This window comes from Triticum dicoccoides, chromosome 7A (assembly GCF_002162155.2).
Source record: "Triticum dicoccoides isolate Atlit2015 ecotype Zavitan chromosome 7A, WEW_v2.0, whole genome shotgun sequence".
Taxonomy (NCBI): Eukaryota; Viridiplantae; Streptophyta; class Magnoliopsida; order Poales; family Poaceae; genus Triticum; species Triticum dicoccoides.
In genome coordinates, this window is record NC_041392.1 from 11,510,162 (window position 1) to 11,525,584 (window position 15,423).

Consider the following 15,423-nt stretch of genomic DNA (forward strand, 5'->3'; position numbering starts at 1 on the left):
TGCTTGATCTCCGTGCACCATCGCAGATTGAAATTTTCAGCCATCGCACACGCAGGGATGGGCGGGCGACGCCGTGGCCCGGTGAAGCGGCCGCGGGCGTCGGTTAAGCAGTCTGCGCGGATGGCGGCAGGCGGCCGCTGGGAGGCTATCGGGCGGGGCGGCGCCGCAACCCAGTGAAGCGACCGCGGGGTCTTGGCGGCTGGGGCAAAGGAGAGGGGCGGCGCGAGGAGGAGCTGAAGGAAGGTGCGCCCGCGTGGGGATGGAGGATGGGCGGGCGGCTCACGATCGCGGCGGCCCCGGCTCTCCCCCGGCGAAGGGTGGCGACCTGCGGCGGGGCTCCGCCGGTGCGCGACGGGCGGCGGCTCCGATGGGGCGGCTCCCGGGGCGACGGGCGTGGCGACCGACGCGGCTGCAGGAGGCGGCGAAGGGCGCAGCGGGGCGGCTCCGGTGGCTGGGGAGGCGACGACCCACGGCGGGACGGCTCCCGCGGCGGGGGCGTGCTCCCGTGGCTGGGGAGGCGGCAACCCGCGGCGGGGGCAGGCTCCCGCGGCTGGGGAGGCGGCGAACGGCGCGGCGGGGGCGGGCTCCCAGCGACCTACGGCGGCTTCCCGTGGCTCCGGCGGCGCGAGGCGGCGGTGAAGGGCGCGGCTTCCTGTGGCTCGGCGCGAGGCTGCGGGAGGCGAACGGCGCAGGAGGAGGAGGAGGTCGTGCGGGAGGAGAAGGTGGAGGTCGTGCGGGTGACCGGTTTTCTTAATGCGGCGCGATTAGCGATCGATTGTGGGTTGTTGCGTGGTTGGTAGCGTTAAACACAGAATGATTAAGGGCCATTAGATTTTGATGATGGATGGGTGGGATTGTTTGGATCTGCCCCTCTCTTTCTTTTATAGTGGTAGTAGATTCAAGAAAAATTCAAAAAAAACCTGATTTTTTGACAAACATTTACAAATGTTCTAAAAGCTTGTAAATTTTCATAATGGAATTACAATCCTGAAAGTTGTGGCAGAAAAAATTGATTTTCCGAAACAAGTTTTGAAATAAGTCTCTAAGGCATATTTTATATGGAGATTCACTCTGTAGCAATGCAGAGAAAATGAGGCCCCTTTGGGGAAGTAGCTTGAGCGGTCATTGCTTTACCCTTGCCTTGTGTCCATCTTCCAAGATATTGTTGTGGAAGAAAGTAGGCCCGCTCCGAGTCACTTATTGTTCGCTAGCATACGTTTGTTATTTGGTCTTATCTATACAAACAATACATATACGATGTAATGACAGTTGCGAGAGAGAAGGGGTAGGTTACGCGGCACGCAATTTTCTGTCAATATATAATCATTGTATATTCTTATATTCATGCACCATGGCTTGAGCGACGAAACATTAGCAAGAAGTGTGATGTGGGTCGAAAATCTAATTCGCCCCCTGTGTGCATCGCGCGAAAGTAATTTTTGAAATGTCAAAAAGAAATTTCCCAACAGAAATTTGATCTATACATAGTCACAAGCTACGTGCAAATTTGTAGGCAAAAAAGTTAAGTAGTTTGGCCTGTGCAAAAAAAAGAGAAAAAACTAAACACCAAATGTCACCTGAAATTTGTTTTTTTGACTTATGAAATACCGCTGCTCTGTTTCACATGAAAATTATCAAGCATGCTTGTCACAATAACATGAACATTTATAGAAAAACACATATTTTTTATTTTTTGAATTTACTTTTCATGCGGAGCGAATGCTCCTCGGAGCCAATACGCCTTCGTGATGCGCGTGATATATTTTATAAAGTACTTCATCCGTAAAGAAACATAAGAGCGTTTGGATCACTAAAGTAGTGCTCTAAATGCTTTTATATATTTCTTTGCACAAAAATCAAATATGTTGTGTGTGTAAAAGAACAAAAGATTTCAAAGTAGGCATTCATTCCAAAGTCAAAAATTTCAGCTAAGAAATCAGGAAGGCTAAAAACTCAAATCCAAATCTAAAGCGAGAATTTAGTGGTTGACCAACCAGACCCAAATGACCGCCGGCTCCCGACGGAGGCCCCCGCCGCCCCGCCGCCGCGCCTCCCCCATGGCGCCTTCCCCCCTCTCCGTATCCTCCACCAACCCCTCCCCGCCGTCCTCGCGCCGCGTCCGCCGCACGGCCGTCGCGGCCGCGGGCGCCGCGCTCCTCCTCCTCGCCGCGGCTGCCGCCGTCTGGCGCCCGGCCTACCTCCCCGCGGCGCTCCTCCGCCGGCCGCCGCTCGCCGCCACCCGGTTCTACTCCTTCGACCTGGTCCGCGAGTACCCGCACGACCCCGCGGCCTTCACCCAGGTCCCCACGCTCCGCTCCGTTCCCTCCCGATCTGGTTCCCTCCCTGACCGATTTCTCAGATCGCGTGGTCTCTTCTTGGCAGGGCCTCCTGTACGGGGGAAACGACACTCTCTACGAGTCCACTGGCCTTTACCACCAGGTAGGTAATGCCAATGTGGACCAAGAATCTGCTGCTCCAATTTAGCTTGGCAACAAAAATCTGTGCTTCACTTGAGTAATTATTCTTGGCATGCTAAGGAGTGAATACTTCCTTGGTTTTCTTCTCACAATTAATAACCTGTTGTGGAAAGAAACAAGTAGTAGCAGACTTGGTGTCACTGTTATGGATTTATTATTATGAGTTTGCAAGCTGTATTTGTTTTATTCACTTGCTTTTCTGGAACCAGTTATGTAAAGCACTAACTAAATGCTTCTAATTTTGTTTCTGGGCAGTCGTCGGTCCGGAAGGTTGATCTTCAAACAGGAAAAGTACGTTAATTCCTTTGCTTTCCATATATAAACATTGCATGTTTTATGTCTGCAGCAATGGTTAACCTACCCGACACCAAATCAGTAGTCATTGTTTTGTCATTTTTCAGGTTTTAGAGCAGCACCAAATGGATGGATGGATGTTTGGAGAAGGCCTAACACTTCTAGGCGACAGGTAGATATACCTCAACTATACCTAACGATAGAGATCGCTTTCTTGAATATGAATATGATGGCTCTGTTTGCTTCTGTGGTCCTGTTAAGTCACATTTCATTTGTTTTAAATAAAATTCTCTTTTGTAGATTGTTTCAAGTTACTTGGCGGAAGAATGATGGATTCATATATGACCGGCATAACTTTAGCAAAGTAATGCTGCTGCCCCTGTTTCTATTTTAGTGCATTTACAGATGATTCAGCTGTTTTTGTTTTAAAGGCTCAGCTAATTATCCCCAACCCCACCTATCAATATCTGTTGTTTGGTGATCTTCTGAAATATGGGTTACAATCACCCCCCTTGCATTTTACTGGTCTTATTTCAAGTTTTTCGGCCAGTTTACTTCCAAATAGAAGGTGCAATAGTATTTGTTAAGCTTGTTTAGTACGTACTCCAACCTTGATTAGGTTCTCATGGTGCATGGTGTAGCTGTCTTCTAGGTTTGAGCTATGCACATGGTATTTAAATATAAGTCGTCAAATTCGGTACATACACTTTGTTACACATTGTGTTTTATTTCCACCTGCATGGTTAGAGCAACAGACGCACAAATTTGTTAGTAATATATAGCCTTCCACTCTATTTAATCATAATTTGATGTAGCAAATATTTGGTATTTAGATTATTCATTTTTCACCTATCGTGGCTTCTTGCTTATGTCGAGGTAACAAGTTAGTGTGTTCTATGCTGCAGCGTGAGAGTTTTACCCATAAAATGCGTGACGGGTGGGGGTTGGCTACTGATGGAAAAATTCTATTTGGCAGTGATGGTACCTCAAGGTTGTACCAGCTGGATCCAATATCACTTGAAGGTATATTCATTAATTCCCATGTTTGATTCTATATAGCTTTGAGACTTCATTTGTTTTGCTTGACATCTCCGTTGATACAGTGACAAAGACAGTAACTGTGAAATATCAAGACAAGGAAGTTTCCTTTATTAATGAACTGGAGTATATAAATGGTGAAGTATGGGCAAATGTCTGGCAGGTTAGAGCAATTTCACAGTTACTGTCTAACCATATTGCTTTCACGTATCGATATGCTGGTCAAGATCTCGATGAAAATAATAACGTTTCTCATTAGTATAGCTTAGTGCTGTTATGTCGCTCCCTGGTGTTGCTTTTAAATGCTTCATCTAGGCAAAATGTGATTCAGGTTTAACAAACTAACTATGGAGTGTGGCTCAATTTGTACTGAGGTGTATCCAAGTTTTCTCCTGTGTTGTCCTTTGTCACACTTGATACTCCCAAATAGGCCATTGATGTACAAAGAACTGGTCCTGATTTTTTTATACCCTACAACACAATGGGTTCAGATTTGACACGGGGATTAGGTAACTGAGATATTTGCATGTCTAGCTAATGCCATTTTTTAGCTGTGTTTTCGTTGTGAAGTCTGATCAAACTCAAGTAATATATGATCCAACAATACAAATTGAACTGCCTATGAATATCCTAGAATATTGTGAAGTGCAACTCTTACTTTTCAAAGCTATGATGTGTAGACAGATTGCATAGCTAGAGTTTCCCATGAAGATGGCCAAGTGGTGAGCTGGATCTTTCTTCACGAGCTGAGGTATTCCCCGAGTAGAAATGACTGTTGTTCTCTTACCCGCTGAGTTCCTTCATGAAACTGCTCTGTTTTTTGTGTAGTGTCTGCATTTGAAATATTAATTGATGCTTGTGTCCTTGTAATTTCGCAGGCAGCAATTGTGGAATTCTGGAAACACGGTGAGCAGTCTATGGTGGTCCATTTCCTAACTGCAGTTCTACACTCACACAAAACGTATTCCAAATCCAGTATCACAAGTGGCATGCCGCTAAAAATCTGTTCCATGTTCCAGGCCATTGATGTTCTAAACGGTATAGCTTGGGACGAAGAAAATAACAGATTGTTTGGTGAGTTATTTTCTCCTTTTTCTTTTTGCACCCGTCCTATAGATTGGAGCCTGTGATCTTCTTCTCGAGTTAACCCTTGGACTCTGCTCATAGTGACCGGGAAATTGTGGCCGAAGCTCTACGAGATCAAGCTGCGCCCGGTCGATGGGCCACCAGACGGGTCTGTGGAGAGGCTGTGCCCAAGGGCAAGCTTTTATTGATGACAAGTGTCGACGAGAATGCCGAGGCAAGATTATTTTTTTGCCTAGGCGAGGATATGTACATGTATTATGCCTCCTGATCGATTCGAGGTGATCGGCAGTTGGAAGATAGATTTTTTTGCTGTGACTTGGTAGTGGCGTGGCGGGAGCTAGCTGCTCGTGAGTTTCATGTTGGAGCCAGTGTAGTTATGTGTATGATCATGTATGTGTTTTCCCCTGATGTAAAAGTTGTAAAGATGATGATTCTGTTGTGAAGAAATCTAATACGAAAAGAACAATTCATTCATGACAGCCCAAATCTGTTCCATTGTCCTTTAAAGACGTCCTTGGTTGCTTTTAGAGAGAAAACAAGTACATTTAAAAGAAATAAATATTTTTTGTCAGCATATTGCAAGTATATTATACTATATATCAGAGCAGTAAATGTATGTTTAGGTACAAAATGTGCAAACATGCTCCACAACTTGCCAAGTTATCTTCATCTCTTGGGCGTTTGTTACTTGATCTCTATGTTTCATGAGCAATATATTTATGGATGCGTCTGGGTGGTCGCAGTTGGCTCGTTGGCAGCTTAGAACAAATGCTCAAAACAAGAGATTATTGACCTATTGACCCCCTCTTGACAAAAAAGAAAGCCCAATGAACATCTCCAACAATTCCGGTATCCATAATGGTTTCGGAAAAGTTAGGCCAAAAAAACTCAGTTCCGGTAAACGTACAATTTTTTTATGGGATCCTGTAAATTCTCCCAAACTTTCCCTCCATCTACCAGAAGGAAGTCCCTTCCCGTAAAATTGGCGGGAGACAACCTCTGAAGATTCAGGGCCCTATAAACAATCTTATATCATATCATACAAAAAAGTGCCTCATTTCTATCTATGCCCTATGTATGATAAACTACAAACAAAAAAATAAACACTAAGTTGAACCGTCCTTAAGGAACCAAAGGGAATATAACAGAGCTAGTGGCACCGATTAACAATTATCCGGTATCGGCATTGACATGCTTTATTTTCACTCTTCAGCACTAAAAAGAACATGCATCATATAGGGGTAGGAAATAGCCGAATAATAAAGAAATGAACTATGCTACAGAATCATTGTAGATGTAGAAGCACATAAAACATTAAACTGAATTTAACCAAACCAAACTAGTTGAATTTGAAAGTTCGGAAAGTCCAGCAGAGGCCGGCTGGGAGGCACCTAGCATTTATTATCAGATTAACTGTCGATTAACAGTAGCGCGGTAATGCAGTACAAACAAAACCAAAAAAGGAGCTAAATAATGGCAGCATGACTAATTATTCCGGGGAGGCCGCAAACGACTTGTTGGCAACTCAAGCCCTCTTTTCCTTGCGAGTCCTGCCATTGGTCTTTGTTCTCTGGCCACGTACCGGGAGAGCATCCGCATGCCGGATGCCCCTGTAGCATCTAATCCCTTCCAATCTCTCGACCGCCGCACTCTTAAACCGTCTCTGTAAAGCATGCCAAAGAGCAAAACTCAGTATTTCCATTTCTTTTGTGTGAACAAACTAAAATGACAGATACACCTAGGATTACGTAGGTTTAGATGAACCAGACAGGTCCTACGAAATGAGTTATAATCATCTCATGACAGCATTTCCATAACGACATGCACGGGACAAATCAGATTGGCAAAAGGACCGGGGGAATTACTTACTAGGTCTGTTTCAATCATGTACTTTGCGATCCCCTCACGGAGGGTGATGATCTCCTCCTTGGAGAGGTCTTTGGTGACCTTGTTCTCCAAATTGAGCTCTGAAAGGATCTGACGGGCGCGTGCCCGGCCAATGCCGTGGATGGATTGAAGTGCGTACTCCACCCTCTTGTGGTTAGGTATCACAACACCACCAATACGAATGGAATCCATGAACCCACCATGAACAAAACCTCCGTCCTGTCAAGTCCACGACAAAAACAAGAATTAAGTTACCAGCATGCAACTATTGGTACTAATCTTATTATAAAACGAAAGAGGCAAATTGGTTTTAATTACCCAAAGTGCATAGAAAGAAAAGCTGTGTGTCAGCTGAGGACACTAGGGGAATGAAAGCAGTCCGTTTGTGACTGTCGCCAAGCTGTGTCTGACCAGTTTGACAGTGAACTTGCTGAGGCAGTTCATCGAAGGGTCGGTTAGTTAGCCTATAAATGTACTGGCAGTCCCATCTTGTAATTCTATCCATCTGTTGCATCCTAGCATTCGCTGCTGGTAAGAGAGCAAGTATGTAAGCATTTGTTGCTTGACAGCATCCGTTGCTGATTAGAGAAGCATCCATTGCTTGTAAGCATGTGTTGCTAAGTAATGAAAGAAAGGGCATGTGACTTGTGACATATCTGGTGTCTCTCTACTACTCTGTTTGCTCTGTTTTGTCTCGGCTCTTTGTGAAACCAGGAGACAACATGTGCCTGTTTGTGTGAGCGTGTGTCCACTAGAGGAAGCGAGACGTCGGGAGAGGGGAAGGGGCATTTTTATTTGCAGGATTAAAAGCATGGCATTTACAATGCTGTGCAAAAAGAAAAGAAAAAAAATCACTGTCAGGTAACGTGCTAGGGACAGGGGGTTCATAGTTCAGAAGCAAACATCCACACGAACACTAATTATGCAAAGCATTCCCATGCCACAGGAAGCCCCCTCTTCTCTCTAACACCTGGACTGGGCACAGAAGCAGCAAGCAGCTTACACACCCAAAGCCAGTGGAACACTGCACTAGAACTAGCCATTTCCCAATATCATAACTAACATTGCGCGAGAAGATTGTAATAGGATGAGATACACTTGGTATTTATCCACCTCGCTTATCCAAGTGGCTAGCTAGTCCTGGAAGCAACTCTCAAAGAATATAGTTCATGAGCCGATTCTATCCCATCACTGTGATGCTGATGATTGATGAGTTGCACGATCAGCTTGAAGCAATCTAAGGAGGCCACATCCTAGAACAGAGTCTACAAAGTGCTAGGAAAATCCAAAAAAAGAAAATAAAACGGACAGACACCCGAGGAAGGAAGCTCGGTCAGTTAGGAATAAAGACAAGCACCTGGCGAGCAAGCAGGCAGGCTGACCCGGTGGAGATTGCCGCGGACTGGAGAGGAGAAATCGGAGCTGACGGCGCTCCCCCGGAGAGGCGGCGCGCTATGCCGCGCGCAAGGGACGACCATGCGCGTGACTGCTGCATGCTCTAGCCGTCGAGGTTCGACCTCACGCTGTCGTCCGCCGGCCGCCGGGATGGTGGGGATGACTGGAGAAGGGCGGGGTGAACGAAGTCGTGGGGAAGCAGTTGGGCCAGTAGTTGCGAGAACCCCTCTTCAGCGTCTTAAGCGTTACTTCGCGACCTGGGCCGGCCCAGCAACAGGTACGCTCGCTCTCTCGCTCGCTAACTTATCAAAAAAAACTTACCGTTGACCAGATTCTCAAAACAAAAACTTACCGTTGAGCTTTTTAAAAAAGTTCATGATTTTTAAAATTTTGATTTTTTTTAAAAAATTCATGAATTTGAGAAAAAGTTCGCGTGTTCCACAGATTTGAAAAATAGTTCACATGTTTCATGGATTTAAAAAATTCATGATTTTGAGGAAACAAGTTTACAAATTTGAAAAAAAATGTTCGCATATGTGAGAAAAGTTCACGTATTTGAGGAGGAAAAACTTCACGAATTTAAGCTCCGCCTCCATAGCCTGCAAACAGCTAATCGGCCAACGATGTGAGCCCGCCAAACTTGGCTTCAACAAGAGCGAAAGAGTGGTGGCCTTCCTGGGACCCGAGAGCACACGTCCTCCCATGCTATACTCCTCCTCGCTGCCAGCGGCGCCCAGGGATGTGCCAGCTTCGTGGTCTTGGCGGTAGGGCCCGGCTGTGGGGAAGCTAGAGACCTCGTCCACATCCTCGCTCTTGCCATACACTTCATGTGCCGCCTCGTCGGTCTCCTTGAAGGTGGCTTCTAACTCCGCCCGATGGAGGAGGTAACGCCAGCGGTTGCGGGGGATGTCGCCGGCTGTGCGATAGGAGTCGAGCAACACCTCCTACTCGGGTATGTCCACGTCTGGCTGAAGGAAATATGCCCTAGAGGCAATAATAAAGTTATTATTTATTTTCTTATATCATGATAAATGTTTATTATTCATGCTAGAATTGTATTAACCAAAAACATAATACATGTGTGAATACATAGACAAACAGAGTGTCACTAGTATGCCTCTACTTGACTAGCTCGTTGATCAAAGATGGTTAAGTTTCCTAGCCATTGACATGAGTTGTCAATTGATTAACGGGATCACATCATTAGGAGAATGATGTGATTGACCTGACCCATTCCGTTAGCTTAGCACCAGATCGTTTAGTATGTTGCTATTGCTTTCTTCATGACTTATACATGTTCCTATGACTATGAGATTATGCAACTCCCATTTACCGGAGGAACACTTTGTGTGCTACCAAACGTCACAAATGTAACTGGGTGATTATAAAGGTGCTCTACAGGTGTCTCCGAAGGTACTTGTTGGGTTGGCGTATTTCGAGATTAGGATTTGTCACTCCGATTGTCGGAGAGGTATCTCTGGGCCCTCTCGGTAATGCACATCACTTAAGTCTTGCAAGCATTGCAACTAATGTGTTAGTTGCGGGATAATGTATTACGGAACGAGTAAAGAGACTTGCCGGTAACGAGATTGAAACTAGGTATTGAGATACCGACGATCGAATCTCGGGCAAGTAACATACCGATGACAAAGGGAACAACGTACGTTGTTATGCGGCCTGGCCGATAAAAGATCTTCGTAGAATATGTGGGAGCCAATATGAGCATCCAGGTCCCGCTATTGGTTATTGACCAGAGACGTGTCTCGGTCATGTCTACATAGTTCTCGAACCCGTAAGGTCCGCACGCTTAATGTTTCGATGACAATTATATTATGAGTTTATATGTTTTGATGTACCAAAGGTTTTTTGGAGTCCCGGATGTGATCACGGACATGACGAGGAGTCTCGAAATGGTCGAGTCATGAAGATTGATATATTGGAACCCTATGTTTGGATATCGGAAGTGTTCCGGGTGAAATCGGGATTTTACTGGAGTACTGGGAGGTTACTGGAACCCCCCGGGAGGTTAATGGGCCTTAGTGGGCCTTTACGAAGAAGAGGAGAGGCAGCCAGGGCTGGGCCGCGTGCCCCTCCCCCCTAGTCCGAATAGGACAAGGAGAGAGGGGCGGCGCCCCCCTTCCTTCCCCTCTCCCTCCTCTTTCCCCCTCCCAAGTCCTAATCCAACTAGGAAAGGGGGGGAGTCCTACTCCCGGTAGGAGTAGGACTCCTCCTGGCGCGCCCTTTCTCCTAGCCAGCCGCACCCCCTTGCTCCTTTATATACGGGGGCAGGGGGCACCCTAGAGACAACAACAATTGATCAGTTGATCTTTTAGCCGTGTGAGGTGCCCCCCTTCATCATAGTCCACCTCGATAATACTGTAGCGGTGCTTAGGCGAAGCCCTGCGTTGGTAGAACATCATCATCGTCACCACGCCGTCGTGCTGACGAAACTCTCCGTCAACACTCGGCTGGATCAGAGTTCGAGGGACGTCATCGGGCTGAACGTGTGCTGAACCCGGAGGTGCCGTGCGTTCGGTACTTAATCGTCGGATCGTGAAGACGTACGACTACATCAACCATGTTGTGCTAATGCTTCCGCTTCGGTCTACGAGGGTACGTGGACAACACTCGCCCCTCTCGTTGCTATGCATCACCATGATCTTGCGTGCGCGTAGGGAATTTTTTGAAATTACTACGTTACCCAACACTGGCACGATGGCTGTGTCGGCGGTGAGTTGCTCCTCCGTGCGTTGGTGCTCGTCGAGCATGCGGAGGTTCTACTCCTGGTCGGCCTGCATCTGCCGGAACACGGTCCGCCCCTGTTCCAACACCAGCTCGATCTAGTGAGCACGGGCCTCGCCCATGGTGATGCCGGCACAAGTCGGCGAGGACGGGGGCGTCGGCTTGTCGTCAGTTGCCTCGTCCATTGGCGGCCGTCGCTACACTCGCCTACGCCGGCGACCTCGAGGTAACCACCTCGGCAGAGACGATGAATAGGGGAGAAGCAGAGAGCAAGGGAGGAGGCTGGTGTCTTGGTCCGACCAGGTGGGGGCAGCTCTTTTAATAACTGTCAATCTTGCACACAAAAAACCCCCTGCATAGCTGACTATTCAAGCGAGCAAGCGCATGTGGCAGTCAGTGTTGACTTGGGCCAGATCAGCACACACGTATAGAAAATCGTATTTTGAACCATAGATGACCCCCTATAGCAAGTTTAGTAACAGTATTTCAGATATTTTTAACCACAAGAACTAATGTGGCCGCCAGCGCAAATTATAGGCCATGTAGTGAATTTTTCTCTATTCATTAATGGCAAGATGTTTACGCACCTCTCAACTTTTGAGAGCAAGCCATGTGATTCTTGTCTTCAGAAATAATATTACCAAATGGCCAATCACCCTAGCTATGGCAGGTCATCGTAGACGGTTCAGTAAAACCACGATGGATGAAGCGTACCTCACATGCTTCATTGGTAGGATAAGCATCAGAAGACATGCCCTTTTTTTCAGCAGCAAAATTTCTAAAGACTTTGAAGATGAACATTGCCAAATAAATATTTCAGGACATGTTCCTTTTAAAGACATAATCAGAGAAACGGTATGGCCAAATACTAACTGATAAAGTGAGTGCAACATATTATCTTAATGAAGACTTGTAGCATCCAGCTATTTGGAAAAGAGTAGTAGATCTGGGCTCCATTTTATTAATAGTGTCTAAGTATATCATAGATTCTTAAAAAATAAAGTATCAAAATATTTAATTTCCATTTTATTTGGCAATACCTATTAATTAAGTTCCACATTTTTATATTCTGATCCAAAATGACTGGATGACACTCGATTATACTATGTCATTGAAAAAAGTTAGATCGCCGTTTTGAAAAAAAAAGTTAGATCGGTGTGTGTTTGGTTGGTCGGAGCGCGTCGCTGCATGGTGGCGTGCTGAGGCAGTTCAACCCGTGGTACTAGTTCTTGTCTCTACATCAAGCATTCTTTTCTCGATGTCTCCTATTCACAAGCTAAATATCATCTCTTCTTGCATTGTTCTTGCTCACGGTTGGTGTATGTGATAAGGAGCCCAAACTCAATGGCTCTGAAGCATAAGCAGATCACACTCTATTTGTAGTCCTACACAATGATATTCTTGAATTGTTTATGCTTGTAATAGTGTAGCATGAATGACATTGAATGACTCAGGTAGCATGGGGAGAATAAAGTCGACCGGTGTTTGTACAAAAAATGTTAGCCATGTAGCCTGTGGTCGCTGAAAATATTCATCTTAAATCAACTTCACGAGATACATAAAAAAACAACAACATCAATGATGGTTGTATCCAATGCATCTAACAGAATGAATTAAGTAAGGAAAAAAGATTGATCTGGTTGCTTGGTTGGTGCTAGATGTTGTTGTACTCTTTTGTACCATCAAGTTGCGTGGCTCTGCCCTTCAAATACAAGGTGGTGGTTGGGGGTTCAAGGTGGCGCGTCAAGGCATCATAATGCCCAGTACCAGATCTTTCTTCAATGCAAAACGTTCATTTCTCGACATATTCTATTCTCAACCTAACATCTCTTTTTTTCTTCCTTTCATTTGCATTTTTGAAGCATGGAAAGAAAACACTCAATTCATAGTCACACATAATTTTTGTAATGCGTTGTTTCTGTTTATGATAGGTATAAAAGATAAATGAATGATTCAATGAGCATGGAGAGAACAAAGTCCATCAGTGGTGGTATATAAGTTGTGGAAATTCCTCTTAGTGTTCATGAAATGCAATGGTAGTTTATGGAATCCATGTTAAGCTGAGAAGAGAAGGCAACAGTTAGAAAAATTTGAATGCATAAGCATGCAATACATTCTGCTTTAAGCTGTTGGCAATGATATAATTGACGATGAGGTCTAGCATTCAACAAGTGTATGTGATCATAAGTCACCAGACTAACCGATGACACCACACTATCGACTCCTGAAAGTAAACAATTCCTGATAACGAACAAACTATCTCAAATAAAGTTAGTAGTGGAAATTCCTTAATTATGCTGAACAAAATTACTCTACCTTACTTTGGAGAAGTCCATTAGAAAAAGGCAAACTACTCTAATCCAAAATAATATGTCTTCACGGCTAGGTGGGAAAACCATCATGCTGATAATAAGTTGAGCATGAAAGTAAATAAAATTAACAACACTCAAAAGATGTGATCTCTCGTGCTCAACAGGGTACAAGCCTCTCATGAAATCTAGTCCTCAATGACCACGGGGTCGCCAAAAGTGGAACCCTTTGAAGTGACGGGTTGTCTCTCTGGTGCTATCATGAAGTATCTACACCTAAAATACCATCTCCTTATCTGCTATTTGTCGCTAGATTGCCGAAGGAGAATATGCCACATCATATTACTATGGTCTCAACAACATTTTATTGGGTTGAAGGTGGCATTGTGTTGCGTCGGAACATCATATTGTTCAACACCACACATGCAAATCACACTAAGCCTACCTTTCCCAACAACTCCTATTCTCAAGCTACTCTATTTTCTTTTGGTTTCTTGCAATATTTTATGAACGCTGGATATAGGAGAGGTGTTGAACCTTGGTGATATATTATGACCCACAAGTATTGGGGATCTATCGTAGTCCTTTCAATAAGTAAGAGTGTTGAACCCAACAAGGAGCAGAACGAAATGATAAGCAATTTCCAGTAAGGTATTCTCTGCAAGCACTGAAATTATCGGTAACAGATAGTTTTGTGATAAGGTAATTTGTAACGGGTAACGAATAACAAGTGTAAATAAAGTGCAGCAAGATGGCCCAATCCTTTTTGTAGCAAAGGACAAGCCTGGACAAACTCTTATATAGAGAAAAGCGCCCCCGAGGACACATGAGAATTATCATCAAGTTAGTTTTCATCACGTTCATATGATTCGCGTTCGGTACTTTGATAATTTGATATGTGGGTGGACCGGTGCTTGGGTGCTGTCCTTAATTGGACAAGCATCCCACTTATGATTAACTCCTATTGCAAGCATCCGCAACTACAAAAGAAGTATTAAGGTAAACCTATCCATAGCAAGAGACATATGGATCCAAATCAGCCCCTTACGAAGCAACACATAAACTAGGGTTTAAGCTTCTGTCACTCTAGCAACCCATCATCTAATTATTAATTCCCAATGCCTTCCTCTAGGCCCAAACAATGGTGAAGTGTCATGTAGTCGACATTCACATGACACCACTAGAGGAGAGACAACATACATCTCATCAAAATATCGAGCGAATACCAAATTCACATGACTACTAATAGCAAGACTTCTCCCATGTCCTCAGGAACAAATGTAACTACTCACAAAGCATATTCATGTTCATAATCAGAGGGGTATTAATATGCATAATGGATCTGGACATATGATCTTCCACCAAATAAACCAACTAGCATCAACTACAAGGAGTAATCAACACTACTAGCAACCCGCAGGTACCAATCCGAGGCTTTGGGACAAAGATTGGATACAAGAGTTGAACTAAGGTTTGAAAGGAGATGGTGCTGGTGAAGATGTTGATGGAGATTGGCCCCCTCCCGATGAGAGGAGCGTTGATGATGACGATGGCGATGATTTCCCCCTCCCGGAGGGAAGTTTCCCTGGCAGAACAGCTCTGCCGGAGCCCTAGATTGGTTTCACCAAGGTTCCGCCTCGTGGCGGCGGAGTTTCGTCCCGTAAGCTTGCTTATGATTTTTCTCGGACGAAAGACTTCATATAGCAGAAGATGGGCATCGGAGGGCCACCAGGGGGCCCACGAGGCAGGGAGGCGCGCCCAAGGGGGTAGGGCGCGCCCCCACCCTCGTGTCCAGGGTGTGGGCCCCCTCTGGTATTTTCTTCGCTCAGCATTTTTTATTATTTCTAAAAATAACTTTCGTGGAGTTTCAGGACTTTTGGAGTTGTGCGGAATAGGTCTCTAATATTTGCTCCTTTTCCAGCCCAGAATTCCGGCTGCCGGCATTCTCCCTCTTCATGTAAACCTTGTAAACTAAGAGAGAATAGGCATAAGTATTGTGACATAATGTGTAATAACAGCCCATAATGCAATAAATAACGATATAAAAGCATGATGCAAAATGGACGTATCAACTCCCCCAAGCTTAGACCTCGCTTGTCCTCAAGCGGAAGCCGATAACGATAAATATCTCCACATGTTTAGAGGTACAAGTGTCGATAAAATAAAATACGGACATGAGGGCATCATGATCATTC

The 15,423-nt window shown here is 45.1% G+C and overlaps 2 protein-coding genes across 2 annotated transcripts; one reads left to right on the plus strand and one right to left on the minus strand.

The window, feature by feature from the left end:
- The first annotated feature begins 1,988 nt into the window (after nt 1-1,988).
- LOC119332493 (glutaminyl-peptide cyclotransferase-like) lies at nt 1,989-5,369 on the plus strand. The gene is made up of 11 exons (XM_037605671.1): nt 1,989-2,300; nt 2,383-2,439; nt 2,733-2,768; nt 2,879-2,943; nt 3,072-3,135; nt 3,677-3,794; nt 3,875-3,972; nt 4,490-4,560; nt 4,688-4,715; nt 4,829-4,883; nt 4,977-5,369. Exons 1-11 carry the CDS (start codon nt 2,004-2,006, stop codon nt 5,081-5,083), a joined length of 996 nt encoding a protein of 331 aa, XP_037461568.1. The 5' UTR covers nt 1,989-2,003; the 3' UTR covers nt 5,084-5,369.
- Nucleotides 5,370-6,192: 823 nt separating this feature from the next.
- Nucleotides 6,193-8,373, minus strand: LOC119334601 (30S ribosomal protein S13, chloroplastic-like). Its single transcript, XM_037607135.1, has 3 exons — nt 8,140-8,373; nt 6,765-7,001; nt 6,193-6,558 (listed from the first exon to the last, which is right to left on the minus strand). The coding sequence occupies exons 1-3, from the start codon at nt 8,275-8,277 to the stop codon at nt 6,421-6,423; spliced, it is 513 nt and encodes a 170-aa protein (XP_037463032.1). The 5' UTR covers nt 8,278-8,373; the 3' UTR covers nt 6,193-6,420.
- Nucleotides 8,374-15,423: the final 7,050 nt, after the last annotated feature.